The following is a 27934-nucleotide window of genomic DNA, read 5'->3' on the forward strand; positions in this document are numbered from 1 at the left end:
CAAGGCGAGCATTGCATAGTTTTCTAACTCTTGAGAACATTTGTTCATCTTATGTGTACAGGGAATGGTAAGAGAGACTTTGTAGAGTGACAACTCCCCCTTGGTTATTTAACATAAAACTTTGTATAAACAACAAAGTAGCACCACGATGCTGACCCAGGATTCCTGACAATATATCTGAGCAAACACAACTTTAGTTACAACATACATAAAAGTTGCATGTTTTTATTTGTTGGCACTGCCTGGGAATAAATTTGTCAGGTGATGTCGCCTTTATAACAATAAGTGGAAATTGTAAGGGTGCTACATGATAGTCATGTCACCTGGCTTGCATGTGTACATGTGGGCCATTTCACAGGCACTTTCTACATACACATGTTTAGGCTTGAGTGTCCAGCTGGACATTTCTCCCTACAAGGAAAAAGATCGACTGGAGACATTCACCACTGAAACAACCACCAACGCTCGATCTTCCAATCAGAATGCTGCTCAAATGTGTGTGCATCCTCAATAGGGATGCATGTCACTATTGGCTTGTACCTAATGTAATTTCGCCCTGACACAACTACCTTGGGCTTATCTAGTGTCGACACATGCCACCTAAGTTCGTACAACAATTTTCTACAAGTTCTCTGTGTCTCGCCTACAGCAAAAGTCATCCATCCTGAAGGCCGACAGAAACGTACGCAAGTCATACATGGCCTGAACGTCACTGTGTGTCGAGTGCCAACACCATACTTCCAGTGAATGTGCAGTAATCAACATATTCAGTGTGTGGAACGACTGCTTGAGCAACCAGGAATATCAATATTAGTCTTTGCTAATGCTGTCTATTCATTGAAGTCAAGCCCTTATATCAATGCTTGATTAGACCTACGTTCTGGCTCTTCTACTTCATGTAGGCTTTGCTACAAGACAACCATGACTACTAAGTAGGCAGCAGTACTAGTACACTGAACAGATAAAGTAATAGCGCACCTAATAGACACCAATCATGACAGCAATGTGCACACCACACACACACACACACACACACACACACACACACACACACACCACGTTTGGCACCAGACCGATGTTAGTGTTGTGACCAAACAGCAAATCCTGGTCTCATTTACTAAAGCATTTTGTGGGCAGCATCATAACATGGTGATGGAACAGCAAAGAAATATGATAACGTTACACATCCACTAAAGCAAATTTAAGCGTGAAGAACACATGAATAACAGACAATAACACTCAGTTCAGAGTTAAGTTAAGCCAAGCCAGCATCCTGTGCCATTGAGAAGAATATTCCTCTGTGAGCAAGAAGTTTAGTGGGAGAGTCAAATTCCACAATGACACCTTTATCCAATACCATCACACTGCAGAGACAAAAAGGCTGCTGTATAATTTATAAAAATATTCTCTACAGAAGTTGGAATTCAGTTGTCGAAATAAGATTAAATCATTTGCCGTGCATGAATTGAAATAACCAGGGAATAAAGCTAGGCTTGGAGGCATAACCTCACTTCTACCAGAGAGAAAACATTGGAGAAAAGTGGGAATTGCTTCCAAGCCTAGATCACAGACACGAGAGGCTGACAACTAAACACAGGGTAACCACAAACATACCGATCACTGTCCATTATTGTGTTGAGCCTGTGGGCAATAGTAAGGATTGTACAGTCAGCAAATTCTTTACGAATTGTTTGTTGGATGAGATCATCAGTCTCAAGATCAATAGCTGCAGTAGCTTCATCCAATACTAAGATTTTAGTCTTGCGAAGGAGGGCACGGGCTAAACATACAAGCTGCCGTTGACCAACACTACAATACAAAAGCCATTGTCACTAAAACATTCTACAGTGCACTACACCTATACATACGATGACACACAACTATTGATATTCCTATACACATAAATGACTTTTGTTTCTAAAGATATGTTGCAGCAAAGCCAGCTAGCTACACAACGTGTTTCTATTCCATAAGTTTAAGAGGGATGTTAATTCCTAGATGCCACATGACTTCGCAAATCATGAACAGTCACTTTCATCCATTGTAGCTGCCTTTACTTCTAACCAGCGATTTAGATCTTTTGATATGTGGCAATGTCTTTAATTGCAAAATATAATTGTTTGATTCTACATGCTTTTGTGCCATTATGCAATTCCATTGTAGTGCCTGCAGTGCAAGAAGTAGGCGCTGCCAAAATATTCATGCAGAGTGGATGTCCCCAGATTGAATGGATTACATCAAAACGAACAATTGGTTGTTATACAACCAATGTCGTATGTATACAGAAATTATGGACCTGTCATCTGCTTGACTGTCTGTCTACCTGTTTGACTATGCTACTCTTTTTATATGGCAGTGCACTGCTCTAATCTTGTCAAAGGAATTATCTTTGGATAATTCAATTACACAATTTAAATGGGGCAATTAAGAATTGGCTAATACAAACTGCTATTTATCTGTACAACACCAACAACAGCATGCACCTCAACCACATTTATTGCCTCCACCTACTGATAACATCACACACGAATAGAACCACCACTAGAAATATACCTAAGATTTTCTCCACCCTCAGCCACTTCATGTTCAAGACCAGACTCTAAAGTTTCCATGTGCTGCTTCAAGTGGGCACTCTCGAGTGCGTGCCATACATTCTCATCTGAGTACGTCTCAAATGGGTCTAGATTTAACCTCATTGTTCCAGAAAACAGAACTGGATCCTGAAATTAAAGAGATACAGTTGTTTCAAACTAAATTTGACAACAAGTAAAAATAAGCCAAGCCAAACACTAAAATATCCATTATCACATACAGGGACATTACATACTACCACTTACATGTCAAATTGCTGTAAGACTCAATGCTAATCTTTAAAATTAGCAAAATTCATTAATTCTCACATACAATCTGCAGACAATCTACTGTATGGTAACGCTACATCAGACATTTAAATCACATGTTTAAGTGGCTAAAGTGCACATGTGCAGCTTAACATTAGTGGCCACAGATGAATCCAAGTGTGGACATTCCATGCAGGTCTTGAAAATGGAGTCAGAGTATTTTAGATCTTGTCTACCTTTGAGGCTTCAATAGTAGCTATAATTATTATTAACATACATTAGATGAGGTGATGGAAGACAAACACAAACACTCTGACGAAATTCTGAAGACATGCAGGGTCATGAGTGGTCACAAGAAAAGATGTGGCACATTTCCAACAGAAATGGCAAAAACCAACCACATACAGGTCACACATTCTCTTCACTTATTTATACATTTAATTTAACTATTGACATTTTGCAGACATTCTGCATGGAATTTGAGTAGTCAAAAAATTTTATCACAAATTTAGGTTAATCTTTATCGCTAACATATGTTAATAAATTAAACATTACATACACACAGAGCAAAGAATATTGTTTTTAATCTTTCTCTCCCTCCCTCCCCTTCCCCTTCCTCTCCCCTTCCCCTCCCTCCCTCCCCTTCCCCTCCCTCCCCTTCCCCTCCCTTCCCCTCCCTCCCTTCCCCTCCCTCCCTCCCCTTCCCTCCCTCCCCTTCCCCTCCCTCCCCTTCCCCTCCCTCCCCTTCCCCTCCCTCCCCTTCCCCTCCCTCCCCTTCCCCTCCCTCCCCTTCCCCTCCCTCCCCTTCCCCTCCCTCCCCTTCCCCTCCCTCCCCTTCCCCTCCCTCCCCTTCCCCTCCCTCCCCTTCCCCTCCCTCCCCTTCCCCTCCCTCCCCTTCCCCTCCCTCCCCTTCCCCTCCCTCCCCTTCCCCTCCCTCCCCTTCCCCTCCCTCCCCTTCCCCTCCCTCCCCTTCCCCTCCCTCCCTCCCCTGTAAGCATGTGTATTGAACAGGACTCATTTGAGAGAGAATTATATTGTCAGGCTAGTTCGATGTCAGGAGAATTATACGAGTAAAAATGAACTTGGTGAGGGAAATAAAGAGAAATATGGTAGCCAGTTTTGCTTACATGATCAACCTTGTGTTGCGGTGAGTTTTTCCTCTAATGGCAATTGCGACAGTAAACATTCTACAGGTCCCGATACTCAATCTAGTATCAATAATTTTCTCAAATGCCCAGCGGCCTGGTCAATGAAACCAGCCGCAAGAACAAGATATCACCTACATTCAAAGGTGATACTGTAAATAACAACAAAAAATCAGCCACTATATGCCAATGTAACTAGTAATTAAAGCTGTATTTACACCATCACTTCCACAGCCAAGAGCCTTCTGAAACCATGATATGTTTAATATCATTGTGAAGAATTACTTAAGAATGTAGATGCTATTTTCCTGCTATTAAAGCATGCTACTTGTAAAATCTATCTAAAATCTTACAAAGCAACATAACCGCAAAGTCTGTAGTCGTCAAAGTACAGTATGTTGTGACATAAGGGACATAAATATAACTTCTGGTTATGCAATATTAGGTTACCACATAAATGTCGTAGCCACAAAAGTGATTGATCTTTTCCGACAAGACTTGGCAATTTCAAACATGAATTACACTGTTCTGGTAAAAAAACTCTTTCATGAACATTTGCGGATCTGATTGGTGGTTAGTCCATTGTATTTGGTTGCCATGTACAACAAATCGCAAATACTGCTTGATGATTGGACTGTACTAAGGGCATGGCACATTCCTAAGCATGACAGGCAGCCAGGCAGCCAGCAACAAACATAGCCTGCAGATTGGAAGTCGTTCCACCCATATCTGTTTTAAGTATGCTACTTGCTAAGTCATGTGACATTTACAGAGTCCCGTTTCTTCTGGCTCATAGCTGCAACTATTCTGTAAATTGTGACCAAAGTCCAAAATGTATTTCCACCTAGTAATACATGTCTTAATTGTTCTAAACAACCTACACAAGCTAATTTCTGTTATGTACCAATCTGTAAAATTGCCATACAGTACAATATTTGTAATTAATTATCTGATTCTGACATTCAATTATCTGGCTCAGTCATTCAATTACGAAGGCCCACATGTCATCTTCCACTAGTTCCGACATTAACATCTGACTACTGTATAACTGGTTATTTCTGCGATCATGATATTTATATAAAATTTCAGCCAAATGCTAGGTAGCTTAGTGGACAAAGTGTAGCAGCTGGGCAGGAAAAACGCTATCTCTGCCAAATGAAAAATAGCTACTCTAATATCTAAAATTGTATTGCTCAGATAGCGTTGCTAATGGTAACATACAAAATTCTGCAGTTTTCTCTGCAAACAAAAATATACGAAAGTACAGCATACATGTAATTGATTAGTTTCAATACCACAAACATGTTCTGTGGGAATAGTGATGACAAATTATTAAATTACTCTAGATCAGCAATTACTACGAGTGAGTAATTCTTTTTGACCGGTACTGTGTGTGTGTGTGTGTGTGTGTGTGTGTGTGTGTGTGTGTGTGTGTGTGTGTGTGTGCGTGTGCGTGTGCGTGTGCGTGTGTGTGTGTGTGTGTGTGTGTGTGTGTGTGTGTGTGTGTGTGTGTGTGTAGTATTGTAATTAGCTGACCAGTTGCTGGCAATTATATAGTCTACAAAGGCCCACACTGCAGTACCAATCAAAGAAAACAATATTCCTATATATCCCCTGTTCTCATGAGCATTTCAAAATTTGTCCATCTTGCTTGCAAGCAATTTTTATAGTAGAGACTGCAATTTATTTCACATGCTAATTTATTTCAGCTGGCACATTTGTCAAGTCACATTTCAATCAAACAGACAAAAGTTGATACTATCTCACACAGCTTAACGTGCCAGCCATCTCCTGGATCATCAAGCAGCAAGTACTGTACAGGGGATGATCTATTGGGGGTAATCGCTGGTTTTTGTACAGCTCTGAGCAGTTGGTCATGTCTTCATACATGTTCTCCATCTGAATTTCTAGGAGTAGGCTGTCTGTGTCAATGTAGAGAAGTTGACATTGGTCTTTAATTGGTCTAAGTACTCATTAAAGGCATATCAAATTATCTGGGCGTTATTGAAACAAGCTGTGTTGTGCTGTTGATCATAGCAATGGCAGGGTATACGCATTGCCCTTGACGGCGGTATGGTATCAGTGTACAAACGATTTGTACCCGCTGTATCGACCAACGAGGGCTGGCAAAGCCCACATGAGATGATACAATAGTTGTTGCTGTCGTACATGAGGTGATTTAAGAGATCCATTAAGGACAATGCTTATGAATGAGATGGTTCAACAATAGTCGGCTCTTGTGCATATGAAGGGCTGGCAATGATCACTGTAGTTTGTCTTCTTCACGGGAATGCAGTAGTGTACAATATATAAGCTGATGCTTATACACTTCTGAAGATTCTCCACGATCTTACCAAAAAACTGCTATTTATCACCTTGTAGGGAGATCCTTCTATCGTGATGTAAGGTGTCGTCCATAGATGTTGATCAACCAGAGAGCTCTCTGGGTTTTGGTCAGTCTCAACCCCAAGAAGGTATTGGCAAAGGCTTGGAGGTTACATTAGTGGAGCATGTAATGCTCCTTTTTGTGGCGGTTGGGTACCAACATTTAACCTTTGCCAAATTTTAGATTAATTTGAAATTGTTGGTATTCAGACATCCACTCTTTCTGAACAATGAGGCAATCCAAAGCCAAAGAATGAGCATTGTGTCGTGCAGCTCTTCCAGGGACTCAAGGTTAACTTCTAAGATGTACCCCATAGGAGTCATCAGTGGGATGGGTCTCAATAGTCTTCTTCAATCTTCTAAGTCTTCCACCCACTCAAACCTGATGGTAGGTAATGGCTGAGACATCATTCAACTATACAAGTTGGTGTCCAGGTATTGAGTGTACGTCTTGGGTCTTGTGGGGGTGTAGCCCTCTACCATGAGGTTGTTGCCCCTGTCATGGTGCTTGGAGACCATGGATATATCTCAATGAAGTCCTTTCTTGATGAAGAATGCACATAGTAGTCTGGTAGCAACTCGGGTCTATATCCAAACTCAGCCAAAGTTAGGTTGAGACTGTACTGTTGGAGACATATCTTTCAAAGAGTATCGAAACAGGTTTCAGTCACCTTAAAAAAGGTGGATGACTATCAGCATAAATGAGGTTGTGGAGTGCATTCAGATGTTGCAACAGGGCAAATTATCATGACTTCTATCTTTGCACAGATGTGCTAGTCCTGACTGAAATCTGTTTTGATACTCTTTGAAAGATGTCTCCAACAGTGCAGCCTCAACCCAACTTGGGCTGAGTTGGGATATAGACTCGAGTTGCTACCAGACTACTATGTGCATTCTTCATCAAGAAAGGACTTCATGGAGGTATATCCATGGTCTCCAACAACTGGAAACACTGCCAGAAGATTAATGCCCTCTTTAGAGTGTGCACTGTGGAAGGCCGCTCATCATGAAAGGATCTTCTGGAATTGCTTCCAGTTGTCCATCATTAAGGTCCAGACCTTTTGCAGTAGCAGGTGTCTCTTCTCTTCATCATTGATTCAAGCTCATTTGGTACCGATGTGAAAGAACAAGGACCCTGGTGAGTCGGCTGATACGAGTCAATACAGTGAAGCAAGAAGGAACTGGACACTTGACATAGAAAGGAGATGTACTTTCTGTATCGTTGGGAATGCAGTTAAGATCACCCTTGACCTTACTGATCTGTTGTTGCATGATGGGATGATAATCGCAACCTCGTAGACTGTTGAAAACTATGGGATGACAATCATTTGAGAATTGATTGAGAGTTTTAAGTTGCAGGCATTATAAGCGGGTCCTTGGTATCTTCCTGTGATGGGTTTGTTGCAGACATGGCAGTACGTGGTTGTGCTTGTGTCCTCATTGGCCATGTTTATCTCTTTGGGAATGCTGAAACTACTTCAATCCTGTGTTGCTCTCCTTTGCAAGGCTTCTACTAGTTTCTCAGCAACACCCAACACATGATACATGACAGGGTTCTGTGTGACTATTACAATTCACCATGATTAAACTTTAACCACAGACCTTGTGGTGTTGGGTTTTCTAAGTATTGTTCTTCTCAGGGTCGAGCTCTGATCCACAGATCTTGGTAGTCAGTGCCTCAAATGTAGGGAGCAGGTATCTGCTGTGCCAATTCTAGAAGGTGAGATTGTTTCATTCTTCTTCTGGCCTATTTGATTCTCACTACTGTTTGTCCTATACCCTGGCAGTCAGATTAATGCTTCTTCAGCAGGTAATTTGCTGTAAACATGGAGATATTGTTTGTAAACATAGTTGCAATCCAGTGCTTGCTCTGGTCATACTATAAGTGGCTGAGGTCTTTGCAAATGTAGTAGTTCTGTTTGTTTTTTCTTATGAGCAGATTGATTTTTAGAAGGTCTTCAGGTTGTCTGCTGATTCTATACCATCACATTGTTTCCCAACTGGATATATTCAAGGCAAGATTGTTCCAGTTTCCAAGTGGTCTCTATTTGATGGAGCAGAGTGGTGTGTCACTCTCCTCAAAGTTGAGTTCATCCTCATGGGGTATTTGCTTAAACAATAGATGTGATCAGCAAGTGGAAAGAACCGTGCTCACAATGACCAATATAGACAAGCATCATCCTTGATGTTGATGACCCTCTTTTTAACCTGAATTTCTTTGCAAGTGGGAATGTAAGACTTCCTTAAAAAGTCTGATATTTACCAATATGTAGTTGGACTTGTTCAACCATCCAACCAAACTCCATATATAGCCAAGTGATATGCTGCAAGCATTTCAAAATAACACGAAATACGGCACACAGAGTGTCATCAATCTTGTGTGTGTGGAGAACATTGAGTTGTGAGCTTTAAAAAATGACATTGGTGTAGTTAGACACCATTGTTTTTGTCTTTGTATATGATGAAATTCAACATGAGTTTGAATTTCAACCCCTGGAGTTTCATTTTACTCTCGAGGTTCGTCAGGTCCTTTACAAACTCCCTTGAAAAATGCTGCAGGATCTACCTTCCATAGATGATCTTGGTATACATCCATTTGCCACACCCATAGCCAGCCTTTGCGATGGCATGTTCTAGAGGTTGAAATTGAAGCCAAGGTGGTGCCAAAAGGTGGCAGTTTGATTGCATGATGTAACCTTGACATGTTGAGCGGGCTTAGCTAATTACACACAAAGCAGAAATAGATTTCAATTCCGAAGCTATGGTGGACACACGAAGTCAATAAACCAACCAGACCCCAGGTTTGATCAACACTTCCATCATTATATCATACTAGTAAATGTTTGTGTACTATTGTGTTTAATAGGTGAGTGAAGGCATTTTGTCTTTACTTAATCACGTAAACTTGGTTGCCTAGCAATAGTTTCTGCCAAACTAAAGCTTACAAGACTTAAAAAACAGACTTTGCTCTTCTAGCTTTTCCTTCCCATTTCTTTTGTGAAGCCTTCATCTCCTTTGCTCCTTAGTTGCGTACAGGAGCGAAATCAAGAGCCACTTCTCTTTTCTCCAAGAAATGTTAATAGATTCGACTCTTGAAAGGAACCTTGATTCAATTTTTAGCGCATGTGTTGCTGATTCAAAATTGCATTTATCTGGCGTCATCGCTATGTTGATCTGTCTCCCTGTCTGGCCGTAAATCGATGACAATTCCTGACACACACGTATATAAATAAATAAATAAATAAATAAATATACCAGGTAATATATCGTGACTTCACATGACAAGGCTCACTTTGCTTGCAGAGATAATAGAAACTTTAATCTAATTGAAATCATTGGTTATCATGTGACTATCACGTGACCCTTATTTGTCATATGAAACATTATAGAGCCAGCTACAAAAGTCTGAACCACTTGATTCTAAACCACTTGTCACTCTGGACCATTTAAAAATGTTTTGGATCATAAGCCCAAAGGGGCAAAGTAGTCCATTTTACATTTTTAGACACTGCTCATAGTGTACTGATATACGCCCGTTAAAGTGTAGAAGTATTACACCACAGAAAACTGTCTAACACCTGATTCAAGGCCTAGCTGAGATCTAATTAACTATCTACTTCAAATGCTTTAGCTTCACCTTTTCAAAGTACATTTTGTTTCACAGTGAATTACCAATTATTCTATGACAGCTAATGGTAGCATACCGTATTCACCCATAATAACGCCCTGGGCGTATAGAAAAGAAACACTTTTTCTGGGCGTATACTAGGGCATGGGCGTTACTTTGGTCCTAGGCGTATACATGGTCACTAAATGTTGTCGTCTGGCCAGTCATCATCTAAATACTTGAAGACAGAAATACCACATGTACAAATGCTTGCAATTATCCATTTGCAAGATCTAAGGTACTGGTATCCATTCAGCATCAACATACACGCAAAAACTAGACACTATACACATGTGGTCGGACTGAAGCCCGTCAAGAGCATCAGCGGCGGTAATTGCAACAAAGACATGAGTCTAGCGGCAAGCACTCTCACTCAACATTAACACCAGCTCATCAAACGCACACAGACGGAGACAAATGTTCTGCGGACCCATTTTGTTGTCTGCACATGCGTATTCTGGGCTTATACTTGGGCATGGGCATATAGTTGGGCATGAGCGTATAGTTGGGAATGGGCGTTTTTTTCGGGCTGAAAGTTCTGACCTGTCTCGCATGGGCGTATATACGGGCATGGGCGTTATTTCGGTATGAGCTTTATTACGGGTGAATACGGTATACAACTGTCACTAGCATTTTTAATATTCGCAAACCCAATGCTACAGCAAAGACTACTTGCTTTTTGAAATGCCTATTTAGTAGTCTCAGGCTAGCTCAACCATGACAAAGCCAATTATCAGGAAAACTGATCCACACATTACCTGAATTCAATGCCAAGACTATAGCATGTCTGTCTCTGACAAATCAAGAGTACTAGACTAAATGGAGAAAATTCAGAGCTACCAATGATAGGGCTCTGTAAATCACCAAAGTTGTAAAACAATACATGCATTAGGCAATGACTGTAGAAGGCATGTCAGTAAAGCCAAGTCCAGCCTTCATTCACAGTGTACCAATAAATCGCGTATGCCTCGATCTGACCCCTTCCCTAAGGCAAACTACTGAACAAGAAGAATGGTTACAACCTTGTGAAATGACTGCTACTTTGAATCAATCATGTACACCACGTTCTTAACAGATGACACAACAATCTGTAACTGGCACATAACAACCACTCACACCATAGCTTCTCTACCATGTACCTGCGGAATAATTGTAATCCGTGACCTCAAATCCTCTAGACCAATAGTTGAGATGTCAAGGCCATCTATAGTAATGCTGCCTCCAGCTGCCTCTATAATTCGAAATACGGCGAGAGTAAGAGATGACTTGCCAGCTCCAGTACGACCAACAATGCCAATCTAGAAGCATAATAACACTGTGAAAACAATTAATTAAAACCTTGACAACCTACGTGCCTTTTCTCCACCAGCAATTTCACAGCTGATGTTTCGTAAGACAAGATCAAGCCCTTCACGATATCTCACATTGTAAGAGTTAAAGTTGACCTGACCCTCTAAAGGCCATCTGGGATCAGGGCGTCGACTATTCACAATAGCAGGTGCCTGAATATTTAGAAAAAAAGGAAGCAACTAAAAATTCCTTCAAAACAATAGAGTGTACATGTGCGTGTGTGTGTGTGTGTGTGTGTGTGTGTGTGTGTGTGTGTGTGTGTGTGTGTGTGCGCGCGCGCGCCAAACATGCATATCACTTCTGTTGGTGTCTCCGAATATTCTTTAACCCTTTCCACCGACACAATGTTTGTTTCTAATTCACTTGACATTCGTACCATCCAGTTCAATGCCTGAGTAATCTACATCCAAGTAATACACAATAATATTCACTAATCCAAACACAACATTTAAACAAGGAGAGTACAACCTGAAGAGCATAACTGATGGAGAGACCAACAAGAGCACCATCAATATGTCCCCTTTCGATTACAGCAAATAGAGCAGCAAAAAGAACTACACTGTTTCCAACAAATTCCAGACGGACTGCTAACCATCTGTACAAACCACAACAAATGATGACTGTCACAATAGAACCTAACAGCTCCAACTTGTGTGTATATGCATTTTATCTCATGCTTAACCTAATTTACCAGTAATACACAGCTTTCTTGAAACCAACCAGACTGGTCTAACATAGCAATCTGTATCACACACTAGATAAATGAACATAAGTTGCTGTTTGAGTTTCTCACTAATAAAACTTGTTAGTTTCTCAAAAAGGCATACACAAATTTCTTTTGCCCTTGAATTGCCCAAACAACTATTAAAACAAGACGGAAAGAAAAAAGCACAGTCAAGCACATTTTGCTTTTCTGCACACTGCATTCTAATACAATACTGACTAATTCTAACCCAACCTGTAACCCTAACTCGTAACCCTAACCCGTAACCCTAACCTGTAATTCTAACCCATAACCCACACACAAGACCTCCTAATGTCTAACAAGTCACTCTCATCTTACAAAGAGACGACTATGCAACTACACATATAGCACCAATAAGAACTCCAAAAAAGTATGTCAAGCTGTGGAAAATGGAACATTTTTGACCAAGTTTGACTCATCCCTCTAAGCTAAGTTCACTATATGATAACTTTGCTTACTTGCAGATGCTGCTGTATGTTATTGCATTCGATTGGAACAAAAAAAAGACTGAAAGCGTAGTGTTCTCTTTCATGACTTTCCTCTTGACGACCTACCGAAGCAGCTCATTAAAATCCAATTACAGAATCCTCTTGTTGCACACAGTCAAAGTCTATACTAACAAGTGAGATTTCTATAGCCTGCCTCTGGGTTTGACTTAAGTTTAGTAGAGTTTTCCCAACTCAAAATGTTCTTGGTGTTATCACCTTAGATGCAACACTGTAGAGAAGTAAAGTGATAGCATTGCTGATGATATATATATATATATATATATATATATATATATATATATATAAGCAAAAGTACACTATCCATATGTCATTACTTGTCCAGCAAATGAGATTCTCCTACGTTGGAAGTCTAATTATCATGTCCAGAAAACAGTGATAAAATGCTATTCTGAAAACTCATTCTATTTGTCAAACGAGCAAGTACAAACACAGAGTTGATGGCGACACAAAAGTAAAAATGTGCAAATAACAGAAACTGTTAGAGATTACTTACCTATTACTTGCAACATTTGGGTAATATGCACACTGATTAATGTCAACTTTCTTGTCACTTTCAGCAATAAAGCGGTCTTCTTGCTGATATGCTCGAATTGTCATGGTTCCATTCAGACTCTCTTGAAAATGTGAGTAAATTGGTGATCGACTTACCGACTCTAACCGTCTCAACTGACGAGAAGTAGCAACAAAGTACCTCTAGCACACCAAATACATTTGAAATTAAGCTACATAACAAATCTCGAAAGAAGATCAATGTACACAAGATACATAAATAGGACAAATAACAAGCTTTCTTAAGAAAGAAAAGACATGCTATTTCACATTATATTTAATTAATTAACCCACGTGTAAACATCTAAAAAGCAGCAGCTTGTACACAACATAAAGTGTCATTTCAGACCAACACCTGTTACACAACACTTGTAAAAAGAACTCAGAAACAGCTGAAAGTAACAACACAAGACTCTCTCAGAGACTGATTTTCAGATTGGTTTCGAGAAGGAGCAGAGAAAATGGACAAATCAAAAGCCAGCTTTACAAGAGGGCAGTAAATCTATGAACAAACTAACTAGGGGAATGGAGTGGTATGAATATAGAATGTAGGATAGGTTGTTGTATTGGTCTTTTTGTGTACATCATGTAGTTGTACTTGTAGTGTGTATGTATGTGCACGTATGTATACGAGCCTTGAGTGGGAACTGCATTATGCACGACAACAATAAAATTCATTCAATTCATTCATGAGATGTTGAAGGAGGTATCATTGTTGGCACCACCTGTGCTTAATATATGCCCTGTAAACAATTCAAGAGAACCTGGGCAATCCAGTTGGCAGTATGTCTGCAGAAGGAGAACTCTGAGATAATTAGTGACAAAATTATCAGCATTGTCGGGAAAAGACAAACTAAGCCAGCTAACATGCCAACTTTGCAGTTTTTGGATTTGAATGTCATTAGAACTATCTGACAGGCTACTACAGCCTGGAACTCTGTATTGTAGTTAAATTTTGTTGTGATGAAAGTGCTTTTGACATCAATATAATAAACAAATGAATTCATTCATTCAATATATATTTGAGAGATATTGCCATCACAACAGATAAATGTCTAAAATAACCTAACCAGGGCCAAGAGCCCTACTACGATTTAGCTAAAACCAAAAAACCGTCCAGCTGGCAGGCTAACAGTTTCCTGGCCAATTGACATTTTGCCCACAATGCTGAGGATCTTGTTGTGTATCATCTGGGCGTTTTCTTTCTGGAGACAGACAGCTAACCGGATGGAGCAATCCCTCTTAAAGTGGCTGGAAGAAACGTTTAAGACAGATGGTGCCAGCAATGAAGCTTCTTTTAGTGTCTCTTCAGCTCCTTCCCCCATCTTCCGTAGACCTCGATAGCAATAGGTCGGAAAAGATGTCCAAGGTTAGATGCCTTTGTCAGGTATTTTGTGTTCTTCTCTTTCTCCTTAGCAGTTGCAGCAAATCCAGCTCTTTCACTGCTACCTGATAAGTTAGTCTTTGACCATGGGTGGGTCACGGTGATGTCGAGCAACAACTTCTTGCCATCACGGTAGTTGTAAATTGCAATATCAGGGTGTTGCTTGCCTTCGAATTGAGCTGTGATCTCTTTCTTACACCGGAAATCTACAGACCGCAGCATGTCGTAGTAGCTGTCCAGAAAGTGATCATGACGACGAATAGGGCCACCACCAAACTTGCATGTTAGGAGATGGTAACCTTTCTGATCAACGTCCTTACCACACTGGTTGATACATTTCTTGATATTACTCAGCTGAGGAAGGGACACTCCAAGTCGCAATAAAAGCCGCAGTACGAAACTGAGCATTTGTAAGGCTAAAATTTTGCGAACAAGGAATTGCCTCAAGCCATTTCCCAGCCAAAGGACCCCACTACTGATGAGCCTTGCGCGGTCTTCTTTGGCATGGCAGGACTGCAGAAAATTCTGAAACTGTCTGTCTTTTCTGATGGCTTGCAAGTCTGGATTGAAGATGTTTTGGTTTTGCAGTAAGCAGTTTCAAAGATGGTAACTCTTTTACCATACTTACACCACTTGTATGGAGATCATTCAAAGCATCCTTCAGATCCTGTGTAGTTGGTATGGCTGCTAAATCCAAGTCTTCCGTGAGACCACTGCAGATGTCACTGAGCCTCTGCTCTCTATCTGGAAGGTTGCTCAGTGTGTTGGCCCAGGCCCCTACAAATGCTGAACTGGCGGTCTCTGTAGCTGCCACGAAGCCAAAGCCGCCGTGTTTGATGGCCATCATGAGCTGTTGCTGTTGTCTGGCTGTTAGTTTCCTGCCAATGATGTTCTCAAACGTAGTATTGATTTCTTTGTCATGCTGACTGGCCACAGAAGAGACCAGCCATGGAGGGACAGTGCGTAGGAGATGCATGACTTTAGGCACTCCAAAATATCGTAAAAGTATTGCAGCTGACTGACTATCCTGGAGCATTGGTAATTTGGATAGCAAAGACTTCTTGCACTCAACTAACCTTGAACAATAGTCCTCCACAAAGGGTATATTCCCAAGTGGAGTTCCCAACAACACAAAGCCATCCGATCTCACTGGAATAGGCAGATCCCAATCCTGGATTCCATTGGGAGAGAATGCTTCACATTTTTCGTCCCTTAACTCAAGACCAATCTCAAGCAGATCCGCCTTCAATCCAGAATATATGGAAATGACTTCCTGTTTCGGTCCAAGGACTGTGATGTCATCCAAGTAGGAAGGCGTTAGAGTATTTCCATTGTGGATGTTGGCCTTTGTCAGTATAGGATAAAGTGCAAGAGAAAACAGAAATGGACCCAACGGATCACCTTGCTGAACCCCTTCGGCTGATGTTATACAACATGTTGACAGGTTAAGCCTGGTGGTTAATTGTGAAGACTGAACGTAACACTTTGAAATAAAGGGAAACAACTCCGGGAAATGGAGAGCAACCTCAGAGAGAATTGATTGCCTACTGATAGTATTAAAAGCGTTTCTTGCATCAAGTTTGAGGGCAACCCAATCTGGATGTTGCTGTAGGCACAATTGTACTAGATGTGTCATCATCTCTGAGCCTCCTGGAGTGCACACTCCATATTGATGTGGAGCTAGATAGTTTGCTATGGCTTTTTTCATCTGCAAGCAGACTGATTTTGCCACCAACCTACAAATACAGCTTCCCACAGCAATTGGACGAACATCAGACTCATTCTTCCAAAGTGCGATCAATTTTGCTCCGGCCAAAACTGTAGCTATTGAGCTAGGAATGGTTCCAGACTGAAATGCATTGCATGCCTTGTGCAAAAGCTCTGCAGTGTGGTCCGATTCCAAAAGCAACTTCAGATGTTCAAACTGCCACCCGTCTCGACCAGGATTTGAACCTGACGAACACCCACATGATAACTTAGCAAACGACGACCATGTGATTTGAAGAGGAGGGCACACAGGTGTCAGAATTTCTTGGCAGTCATTTCCTGGATCCTTACGTGGCGGATGTTTCTTCTTCAACTGAGCGATCGTCGCTTCTGAGAAAGGAGCCACACCAGCAATAGTTAATAGGTTTGCAGCTCTAGAAATCTCACCATCTTTGATCTTGGATCTCACTGACTGAATTAGTTTGGCCGAGAGAGGGCCTGAATGATCCACCTCAGATTCATCAGAACGTGACGGCAGACTGGGTTCCGAGAGATAGAGCTCATGCCATCTCTCGTCCATAAACAAACTATATCTTTTCTCGATGCTTTTCCTTCCAGATTGGCCTTCTCTACGCTCTGGTTGTAGCAAAAGTCTTGGAAGTAAGAGGAAAAGTTTCCAGGCAGCCTCGTTCGAGCTGTCTTCCGCAATCAACTGTAAGGGAACGATACAGCACTCTCTGAATCTTGCCTGAAGAAAAGGTCGAATCTGCTTAACAGTGGGAACCATGCAACAACTAAGGCATTCATTCAATTGATTCATTTATTCATTTTATTTATGTCAAAAGCACTTCCATCACAACAAAATCTAACGACAATACAGAGTTCCAGGCTGTAGTAGCCTGTCAGACAGTTCTAATGACATTTAAAACCAAAAAACTGCAAAGTTGGCATGTTAGTCGACTTTTTTCCGACAATGCTGATAATTTGTCACTAATTATGTCAGAGTTCTCTCTTTTGCAGACATACTGCCAAATGGATTGCCCAGATTCTCTTGAATTGGTTACAGGGCATATTAGGCACAGGTGGTGCCAACAGTGATACCTCCTTCAACATCTCCTCAGCTCGTTCTCCCAATCTTCCAAAACCTCGATGGCTATAGGCCGGAACAGGTGTCTAAAGTTGTTCGCCTTCAATAAATATTTCTCATTCTTCTTTTTCTTCTTTTCATTCATTCATTTATTTATTCAAAGGATTGCTCTTATGGATTGTTTCACCAAGATAAAATCACTTAAGCCTGGCTGAGACTAACGACCAACAGGATACCAAGTGTTGGAATGAATGCGCTTATGTTGAAACAGAGTATTTGTAATATGGAAGCTATATGTACCAACAAAACCGAAGAGTCTCATTTCATTACTGCCAGTTGCTTTAGGAAGGCCAATGTTGTCAGTTGTTTTAGCAAGGCCAATATTGCCAGTTGTTTTAGCAAGGCCAATATCGCCAGTTATTGAAGTGTGCTTCTGTCGAACTCTGCACTGAAATCACCAAGAAAATAACCAGTGATCCAGTCTTCTGCACTGCCAAGTCAATCTGTTTATAAAATTAATCTTCTTTGTCATCATCTCCTTGTTCATGATACTCGAAACACCTTTCCCTGGAAGATCAAGCATTACTCTATTTGAAATTGAGTGAAAAAACTGTGACCAGACTGGTCATCTAGTTCCATACAACTACTTCCATACGACCAAAACCAGGGAGATGAATTTTAGTACCCTACATTAAGGAATTCTAGCCAATACTGCTAGTAGTTCTTTGCAAGAAGGTTGGGTCACGCTACTCCTTATAAAGTGTCCTAACATTCCCTAGTCCAAATAATTTAAATGCAATATCAGAAATATAGCAAAAAACAGAGTCTCTATTCATTATTCAATAACTATGATAGGTGTTTTCTCATGAAGTTGATTAATGAGAAGCTACCTTACAATCAGCTACTGCGTGGGCAATGGGTTGGCTGATCACTGATTGATACTGTACTGACATGAGATGATATCTGACTACTTGCAAATCTGTCATGACAAGTCTGAAGATTCATGACAGAATCTTCTTGCGCACACAGCTCCTCAATCTCCAGTTGCCTCTAAACCTTCAAAGCATACTCTTGTTCTTGGTGTCACTGGCCCTTTCCCCAGTGTCACCCCTATTTCTATCTACAAGTGGGGGATTAATTACGCTCCTGTCTGCAACAAAAATTTGCAGGGCTAGTGCATCTTAGCTATACTTAGCTTGCCAATGGCTGAAGTTAGCATGTATTTTCTCCCATGGTTAGGGAACTACTGGAAACACAAGGTTCCATGGTGTACCCTCTTTAAAGGTTAAGTGACAGGACTTTCACACACACACACACACACACACACACACACACACACACACACACACACACACACACACACACACACACACACACACACACACACACACACACACATGCACACACACACATGCACACACGCATGCACGTGCACACACACACACACACACACACACACACACACACACACACACACACACACACACAAGCTAATGGCTATAACTGGCTATAGAGCAAATACATGCAAATGGTATCTGTCCTCTAACCTGGGTTAGGAAGTACACTATTCCAAGTGGCAAAACAACAGCCAAGAATATGGTGGTTGAATAGCTGATGACAACAATTGTGCTGATGACAGAAAAGGAAACAGAAAGAAACATTCGCAGAGATCGTGGAATAGCCTCATCTATTAAATAGATGTCCTTGGAAAACCGGTTAACAATACGTCCAAGTGGAGTGGTGTCAAAGAATGACATCGGTGAACAAAGAATGTTGAGTAGTAAACGTTTGTGTAGTATCCTTGCTCCACTGACAGATGCCACAGCCAATAAAATAGAAGAGCAGAAGACCATGATACCTTGACCAAGGCCAAGAGCAGCATAAACACCAAGATAAAAACTTGTTGGATTTGTGGATGATGAGTTTCTGGATAAAAGAAAAAATACCTTCATATATTCATTTAACAGCAACATTGCAGCAACAATGTCTCATATAAGGATGTAACAATTTACAACAAGAACAATAATACAATAACAATAACAATAATACAATAACAATAATACAATAACAATAACAACAACAACAACACAGACGGTGAGGAACAACTATAGTAATTTATTGTAATGGCTTGATTACAATACAAGAGACTTCAGAAAAGTGTTCAACCCATCTTAACTTTATAATATCATGTTCATACATACAAACAGTAAATTCTTGGATGAGTTATCAATTTTTAGTGATTCAGATATCAACTACTACACTAAGAGTCAAAATTCCATAGTACCTTTCTTGCAAGTCAGGCTGGAACATAAATTTCCACCAATCATAAAGTGATTGAATCTGAGGGTGAAAACACAGTTAGCTGTATGTGCAAATTAAACAGAACACTCAAACTATTATTCCTATATTACGAGAAAAGTCATGTGTTCAATTCCTACAGTTGCTTCTACAGATATTTTAGAAAAATATTATCTGTAATGTATCAGAGCATGGTGCTAATCAAACTAATCAACTGTTCCTCTTTCAAAGTGTTGCCATCCTGCCAAATTTCAATGAATCATCCTTGATCTTTTCCTATTATAAACGAAATTGATAAAGTCGAGACAAGGTGGTCTTCACGATTCACTGAGACTTCACACGGCTTAATTGCCGCAAAAGTTGGCATCTCGTTGATCGAGTCACCAAGAGTTACCATGAGTCATTCAAACTCGTGTTGGTTTGCTAGCAATTGATTGCAATTCACTGTGAGGTGCCACAACTTGCCTTAACACCCTGAAAGTCGCTCTCATTCACAGGATATGCCACAGAGATCATATTCAAATAAGTTCCTTGACAAAAAAACAACATAATCCCTTTTCACAAAGATGGTATGATGTGCAGGAGCAAAATCAGAATTAATCTCACTTTTCTTGCCAAGAGTTCTAAGTAGAGCAAATCCCTCAAGAGGGGACCCTGATTAGGATTAACCCCAAAATCTAATCAATTGTTCCTCTCAAAGTTTTATCATCCCATCAAAAAATTCATCATAATCCATCCACATTTTTAGTAATCCTGCCCACAAACAAACAAACTAACGACGATGAAAAATAACCTTCTGCTGGCGAAGGTAATAACAAACAATATCTTCTTGCACTTCTAAAACTACTGATGACTACACACAACTATGGAAGTATGTACGTTCAATAAATAACAAGAGCTATTCCACAAGAAAAAAACATATCAAATTTGCAATTTGACAGCATTCCTTCAACTTCAAGAAGTAGAACAAGTGTGCATCCACCAACTTGTCATCACTTAAAACTGCTGGCCACAATTATGTGCATGTCCCATGGCATGCTGAAGCAAATTTTTTAAAAGACTTTTTTCAAGTAAGACTAACCAACACCTCAGAGCAAAAAGAGCAGTATATGCTGTAGTCCAGCTCTAGTTGCACACCAACAATTAGCTGCCTGTGTAATGCTAGTGTGCATTCTGGCTCACTCTTTGTTTCATTCTTTCGAAGTAACGAGATTGAAACACATTGTATTTTCATAGCTAATGTTGAGTGGCACATGTACCTGCACTTAAAGAACAGGAACACTTTCCATATGCCTCATGTGGGGGAAATTATGTTACATTGCAAAAACGGAAAAATAGGGAAAGCTTTCTTTTGTTCTAATTTCTGCTTATGTTTTAATGATTGTGGTGTGAAGCATACTGTATTTTCTGAATTTAACAAATCCAAATGCGTAAATTGCCACAACTTTATGAGTCACTCATTAATTTTTGGAAAATAAATTTAAAAACATCATCATTACATAGAAGGCATTAATGAGTTATTCACCTTCCGCCGAATGGTTGTAATTAGAGACAGCAACAGGTGTTCAAGATTAGTGCAAGGCAACACAACGTTAGACAAGAATGTTTTCTAGTTTCCCAAACTTTTCCTTTTCAACTTACTATCCTGTAAAGCGTCGCTGCCTTCAGATCACTGCTGTTGCCATTTCCAGCAGATGTAGTTGTCTGCCATGGTATATCTATCTATCTATCTATCTATCTATGCCTTAGATCAGTCAGTGGAAAGGGAGCTGGTGCCTTCTTACAAGCAATCCCAACGTCAAACGAGCTTGCACTAAAACCCGGCGAATTGCGCCTAGCAGCTTGTTTACGTTTAGGGCTTCACCTTCCTTTTCAGAGAATGCAAGATAAGTGCAATTGTGGGACACACCTTGACTCTTTTGGGTAACATCTCATGACATGTAAACACAGAGGAGACCCCGTTTGGGCTCATGACTCAATTGCAAGCTCTTGGTCGGAATGCTTGAAAAAGCTGGCTGTTCTCCACAAGAAAGAACCAAAACATACATATCTGAACAACAAGGGTAGACCTGATATTCTCATATGTGACACCAATATTTTGTCTGATCAGGAGATGGATATTTCACTTGCCCATCCCTGGAGTAAAAAGGTCATCAAAAATTGCGCCAAACTGAGTGGATTTGCTGCAAAGAAAAGAGAAGAAATGAAAAATGCTAAATATGACAACAAGATTCTTCCAGGAGGTAGTGCACCAAAATGGTAGTGCACCAAAATGCATACCTGTAGTGTTTGAGCACTTTGCCACCTCGGGAGTTTCCGCTGAGCGTCTGCTGAACACTTTATCGCTCAAGTCCAAAGATAAAGAAGGAAAGAACAACTCTGCTGACTTCAAGACCTACTGGAGATGTCGGTTTTCCGTTACACTGCAGAAACTAAATGCTCGTGTGATGATGAAAAAACTGAACATTGTTCAAGGTGGTTCCATTTTAGATGACGAACTCAGGCGTGTCCAGGCACGCCCACATTAGTTTCTTAAGTTAGAGTTTAGGTTTGAGTTTAGTTGACATTTTATGTAGTTTGCTGTATCTATTGAATATCATTGTACTAGAGAATTGGATGTATCTAATAAATATTCTATCTATCTATCTATCTATCTAATAAATCTATCTATCTATCTATCTATCTATCTATCTCAGCATTGGTCAAGCTACCTGAGTCAAAGGTCACAATATCCGGGCGACCAAGGCTGTCGACATAGAGGTTGCGCACTTCCTTCTTGTGGAGAACATCAGCTGAATTTAGACACCTGCACCAGGCCGAGACAATGAAGTCGTGCTGCCAAATTGGGCCACCGTGACGCTTGCATGTCAAGAGGTGGTATGCACCTTCGTCTACTGTAGCTCCACAATCACAGGTGACTGCCCATTGACCAAATATAGGCAAGCCCAAGCGTAAATAAGCCGCTAAGCGATATTCGCGAGTTTCAATAGCGAGCTCATCGTCGGATGGGATTGCGTGAAGCCAAGCTCCAGCTTCCTTTCCTGCAACAGATCCGCGAATATCGCTTAGCGGCTTATTTACGCTTGGGCTTGCCTATATTTGGTCAATGGGCAGTCACCTGTGATTGTGGAGCTACAGTAGACGAAGGTGCATACCACCTCTTGACATGCAAGCGTCACGGTGGCCCAATTTGGCAGCACGACTTCATTGTCTCGGCCTGGTGCAGGTGTCTAAATTCAGCTGATGTTCTCCACAAGAAGGAAGTGCGCAACCTCTATGTCGACAGCCTTGGTCGCCCGGATATTGTGACCTTTGACTCAGGTAGCTTGACCAATGCTGAGATAGATGTCTCGCTAGCTCATCCCTACAACAAGGAGGTGGTTAGCTCTAGTGCTAAAGTGACTGGCCATGCCTCCCTTGTTCGAGAACAACACAAGAAAGAGAAGTACAAGCAATTTCACCATCCAGGAGGACAACGTCCAGATGTCATCCCCTTGGTACATGAACATTTTGGGAGATGGGGCAAGGAAGCCATTAACTTCCTCAAGTCCCTAGGGGATCGCTCCAAGGATGAATATGGTCAATACAACAAAAAGGATTTTATGTCAGTGTCTAGACGCCGGATTAGCGTTGCACTTCAGAAAGGCAATGCTAAAGTTATTCTAAGGAAGCTGGAAAGACTAATTTATGCTTTTTCTTCGCTTGACCTTGCTTTCACAGACGTTCAGTCTTACGTTCATTAGAATAGACAGCAGTTTTCATTAGTCTTTTGTGCTAGAGAAAGAAATTATTCAATAAAATCTATCTATCTATCTATCTATATGATGAACTCAGGCGTGTCCAGGCACGCCCACATTAGTTTCTTAAGTTAGAGTTTAGGTTTGAGTTTAGTTGACATTTTATGTAGTTTGCCGTATCTATCGAATGTCATTGTACTAGAGAATTGGATATATCTAATAAATATTCTATGGAAGGTCCTTTATTGTAATATACCGAACGATACAGTACAATAAGCGTCTACAGGACTGGTAGCACTATAACAGAAGTAGAGTTCTGGAGTGCTATGTAGAGGTCCAGTCGAAGACTATACATCACAAATGATTAAAAGCAGAAATTACAACAACAAAAAAACACTTTTAAGTTAAGAGATGTTGTCTCTTCTTGCCAACCAGCATCGAAAAGAGTCTTTCAGGGTGGAATGAATGACAGCTTGAAACAGATCGTCCAAGTCGCGTTGAAGAGGCTTGCACAACATGCAGACTGCTCGTCGAGTTTCAGGAAAAATCAATCCTCTCGACCCAACCAAGAGATGCAAAAGCTCCGTCTTATACTGATGGTTAGCATCTTTGACAAGTTGGGCATAGCGGCGTTCTTTCCGGGCCTTCGTTTCTTCCACGACTGTTTCGAATGGGACCGACAGCTCAAGCATCCAGGCCTTTTTGAGGACGGCATTCCAAACAACAATGTCTGGACGAAGGCAGGTACAGGTTATATCGACAGGAAAATTGTATACTGATTCTGGTAGGTCGGCTACTATGGAAAACTGTTGACTAAGATGACGTTTTAGAAAGTCCACAAATAGTCTCAGCGTATTGTCGTGTCTCTGTTTGTACAAACCTCGATCAAGTAGACTGGGACATGCATTTAGCACGTGGCACAGCGATTGGGGTTGGTGACAGAGAGGACATTGATTGCACGAAATTTTCTTCCACAACTGTAAGTTGGTTGCTGATGGGAGGGTGTCCTGGAGCCCATTTATTGCCCATTTGAACAAGTCATCGGGTAGAGATTTTAGGGACAAGGCAAAGTGCTCAGCTTCCACGTCCTTGAATCGAGCCGCTTGACCTTGTACAGACAGGGAGGTAAGATGTGACAAATGACGATTATTTGATGATTCCGTAATCGTCTTTTTGATGTTCTTTATTTTTGATTGCAGGCACCCAGGCGAAGTATCAAGAGTTGCCAAGAAACTGCCGGCACTAAATCTGGTTGATGACAACTCAGTCTCTCTTGAAATCTTTATAGTTGCATCTATCTATATATATATATATATATATATATATATATATATATATATATATATATATATATATATATATATACATATACTGTCTTCGTGAGAGTATGATAAGTATAAAAACATTTTGAGAAAATTATGGGTATGTAGAGCTGGGTATGTACTTATTCATGCTCATCTCCTACATTACTTTTGAGTACTGTGAGTGTCACACATGACTGCTGCGTTTAGATTGAAACTGCAGCAAGCAATTAATTTTAGGTAAAAAACATACCCATCCCTACCTACCGATCATTTTCTCAAAATGTTTTCATACTTGTTTCGTTCATTTTTAGCTATCAGGGTTCTCGCTACGTGGGTCGGCGCGGGTCGGACGAGCCCACAGTTGCCGGCTTCCACCCCACCAGCGGCCTTGCCCCACCCTTGCTGTGTGGATGAACGCCTAAAACGCTTTTGTACTGTAGTCATCTTTTGTATTATCCGGGTAACCGTCAATTTGTTGCTTCCCCGGCTTTGACTTTGTTTACGACATGTCTATTCGTCGGTTCTTCAAGCCTGCTGATGCTCTTTTGTCGCCAAAATCGTCGCCGAAACGACTAAGACTACAAAGCGATTCGTCCAGCGAATCGGACGTCGAAATCTCGGTCGAGTTGGAAGAGGAAGTCGCACAGTCCAGCGATGAAAGCGAAGTCGAGCTGCTGTCAACAGCTGACTCTCTGGGCAAGAGTTCCTCTTCAAAGCAGTCGTCGCGTTCGCGAAAATCGTCTTCGTCGACGTCATCGAAGCAGTCGGTGGGATTTCGTTCCGAGTGGCGAGTTGGTCGAATGGAATGGCTTCGTTACGACAGCCAAAGCAAAGGCATGCTTTGCGTTTTGTGTCAGAAGCATGACAAGACCGCCGATCTTACAGACTGAAGGAAGATACGTTAGATGCTTTAGTACGGATCGCAGTGGAAGGTCCAGATGTTGCCGAGTTTCCTTTTCACTCGGCTGTGAAACTGTGGGCCAAGAAAAAAAAGAGACGTATCTTTCGCGATAGGTGATAAGCTTAGTCATTATGGTTACTCTCGCACAATTCGATTGGCGAATAAAAGTACAAAAATGACCACGCCTACTAAAAACAAGACCACGCCCAAAAATTTTTTTTCGACCACAGCCCACTGACTACTTCTCCTGCCGAGAACACTGAGCTATGTAGATGAACTGGTTTTGTCTCACTCCAATCTGTGTTGCTACTGTGAGTACATGTGTGTGCATGGTTGAAGATGGAAATGACACGTGCACAGCTTGGGATTCGATACTTTGACTGATGGATGTGCGTAATAACATTGATTGCATCAATAAACAACTTCCACGCATCTTGCACAGAAGCCTACATGATCACATGCACGGAGACAGCACCCCATTGAGCATAGTCGTACATTTTCAACTAAACGCAACTGTAAGTACACTGTGGAAGTGGCAGCAATCTCCCAAACCATATTTTCCACCAGCTAATAATAGGTAATTAATTACATGTAGCTATCATGAACACACGCGACCGGAACAACATGATGGTGTGGAAGCCCTACGTAGAACTGTGTAGCAGCAGTTGATACTGGGTGGACTTTACACAGTTCTAGCTGTTGGGTCAGTAAAAATTCCTCAGACAAGACCGAATCGTTCGTATGACTCTCATCATTGTAGCTCTTTCGAGTGAGACACTAGCCTGGCTGACAAAAGTGAAATGTGAAAGATAACTAGCGTTTTCTGCTTGCCAATAGACGGCTTCTGAGATGCTTAGTGTCAGCGGTGGTAGTCTGGTTACCATTCGGACCATTTAGAGTTGAGCGTTAGGTGGTTGAAATTTTTTACTAAGTTCTAGAAATCTGGCTATGACGTGTTTGGATACTTTTGTATGTGGGCCATTTTAGATTTTTCGCATCCTCACATAGGCACTCTCTGATTAGACTTCAGTGCTGTTGCCGCAATTAAAAATTTTAGTACCTCTAAGCTTACCAAGGTTTATCTTGTTTTCACACCTCTACTAACACCTTGCACTAATTCTGACATGTTGCCAGGCATGCCCGTCAAAACCTGTCCAGAATGTGTTTCATTGTTTTGCAGATTTGTTAAATTTCAGAAAATAGGTAAACACAGTACTCCAAGAACATGCATGCTCAGTCTACTAATACAGTGCAACCAGTTTTCTGAGCTGCTTCTATCTTTGAAGCAAACAGTTTAAGCAAACTAGACCATCTAAAAAATGTTTCGAGCTGCCCACAGTGTTAGTAATGAGCAAGCCACTTTAATTACTCTTATTTTAAGCAGTCAGTCAAAACTAAAGTCAGCTAGTCATTCACATGCAATACGCTGGTCACTCAACATACTTCAGTATCAATCGTTAGTTTAGTCCACTTAACTGACATGCAAAAATAAAATACCAAACTTCAACACAACATCACACTTACTTTTTTTCAAGAGCCTCTATTTTACTACTCCATTTTGCCAGCCAAATGCTGGATCCAACAGCAAAACCTTGAGTTGCAATAACAAAGAAGCAGACAAAAATAGCAGCCCAAATACCAATAGCCTTTGCATATTCAATAAATACCGAAAGCTTCACCTACACCAACAGAGAAGAGTTACAAACGTGCCATCACCTCCCACATTATCAAACAACTCCATTAGTGAAAAGTGTCTAGTGAAGAAATATCTACCCAGGTAAAGACCATGTATGTTTGCTTACCCACTCTACTTAAAGAAAGGTAATTCTTAAAGGTGCAGGATTACGCTCGAACATGCGCACTGCATCCCTTTGAAAAGGGTGCACTTTTTCAAACACTCAGTAACCGAGAGGACTTAGATGCTCTAATTTGCACTGAAGACAGCGCTGACTGAAGTCTCTCTATAGCCTGAATTGGAACAATCGAGACGTTGCAGTATGAGGTTGTGCTAGACCGTGACTCTGGTAGCTAAATTCTAGGCTTTTTAGATGTAGATCTCGGAATTTCTTCTACAACTTCAAACTGAGGTTGCTACACTGCAGTTTCAATAAAATTCGACAAGCACCCTTGCACTTCGAGCCAAATCGGAGTTCCTTACGCTAAGAACGTGACAAGAAGGCACTCGTCACGTTCCTGTATATTGCATCTGCCGTACTGTAGTCACGTCTTTCTCTCAGAATAACCAAGCGCACTCAATTCACAGTGAGCACCAACATTTGTATTTTGTTTAAAGCTTACCCTGCTGCCGTGCCTGTCAATCGTCACC

At 41.0% G+C, this 27934-nt stretch overlaps 2 protein-coding genes across 2 annotated transcripts; one reads left to right on the forward strand and one right to left on the reverse strand.

Annotated features, from left to right (window-relative positions):
- Nucleotides 1-1097: 1097 nt before the first annotated feature.
- On the reverse strand, nt 1098-27934 carry LOC134177560 (ATP-binding cassette sub-family C member 3-like). The gene is made up of 10 exons (XM_062644338.1): nt 27133-27934; nt 18916-19294; nt 13135-13334; nt 11856-11982; nt 11686-11787; nt 11393-11539; nt 11177-11335; nt 2554-2720; nt 1615-1809; nt 1098-1364 (listed from the first exon to the last, which is right to left on the reverse strand). The coding sequence occupies exons 2-10, from the start codon at nt 19219-19221 to the stop codon at nt 1256-1258; spliced, it is 1512 nt and encodes a 503-aa protein (XP_062500322.1). The 5' UTR covers nt 19222-19294; nt 27133-27934; the 3' UTR covers nt 1098-1255.
- Nucleotides 22672-23470, forward strand: LOC134177010 (uncharacterized). Its single transcript, XM_062643710.1, has one exon. It carries the CDS (start codon nt 22672-22674, stop codon nt 23407-23409), a length of 738 nt encoding a protein of 245 aa, XP_062499694.1. The 3' UTR covers nt 23410-23470.

This window comes from Corticium candelabrum, chromosome 3 (assembly GCF_963422355.1).
Source record: "Corticium candelabrum chromosome 3, ooCorCand1.1, whole genome shotgun sequence".
NCBI lineage: Eukaryota > Metazoa > Porifera > Homoscleromorpha > Homosclerophorida > Plakinidae > Corticium > Corticium candelabrum.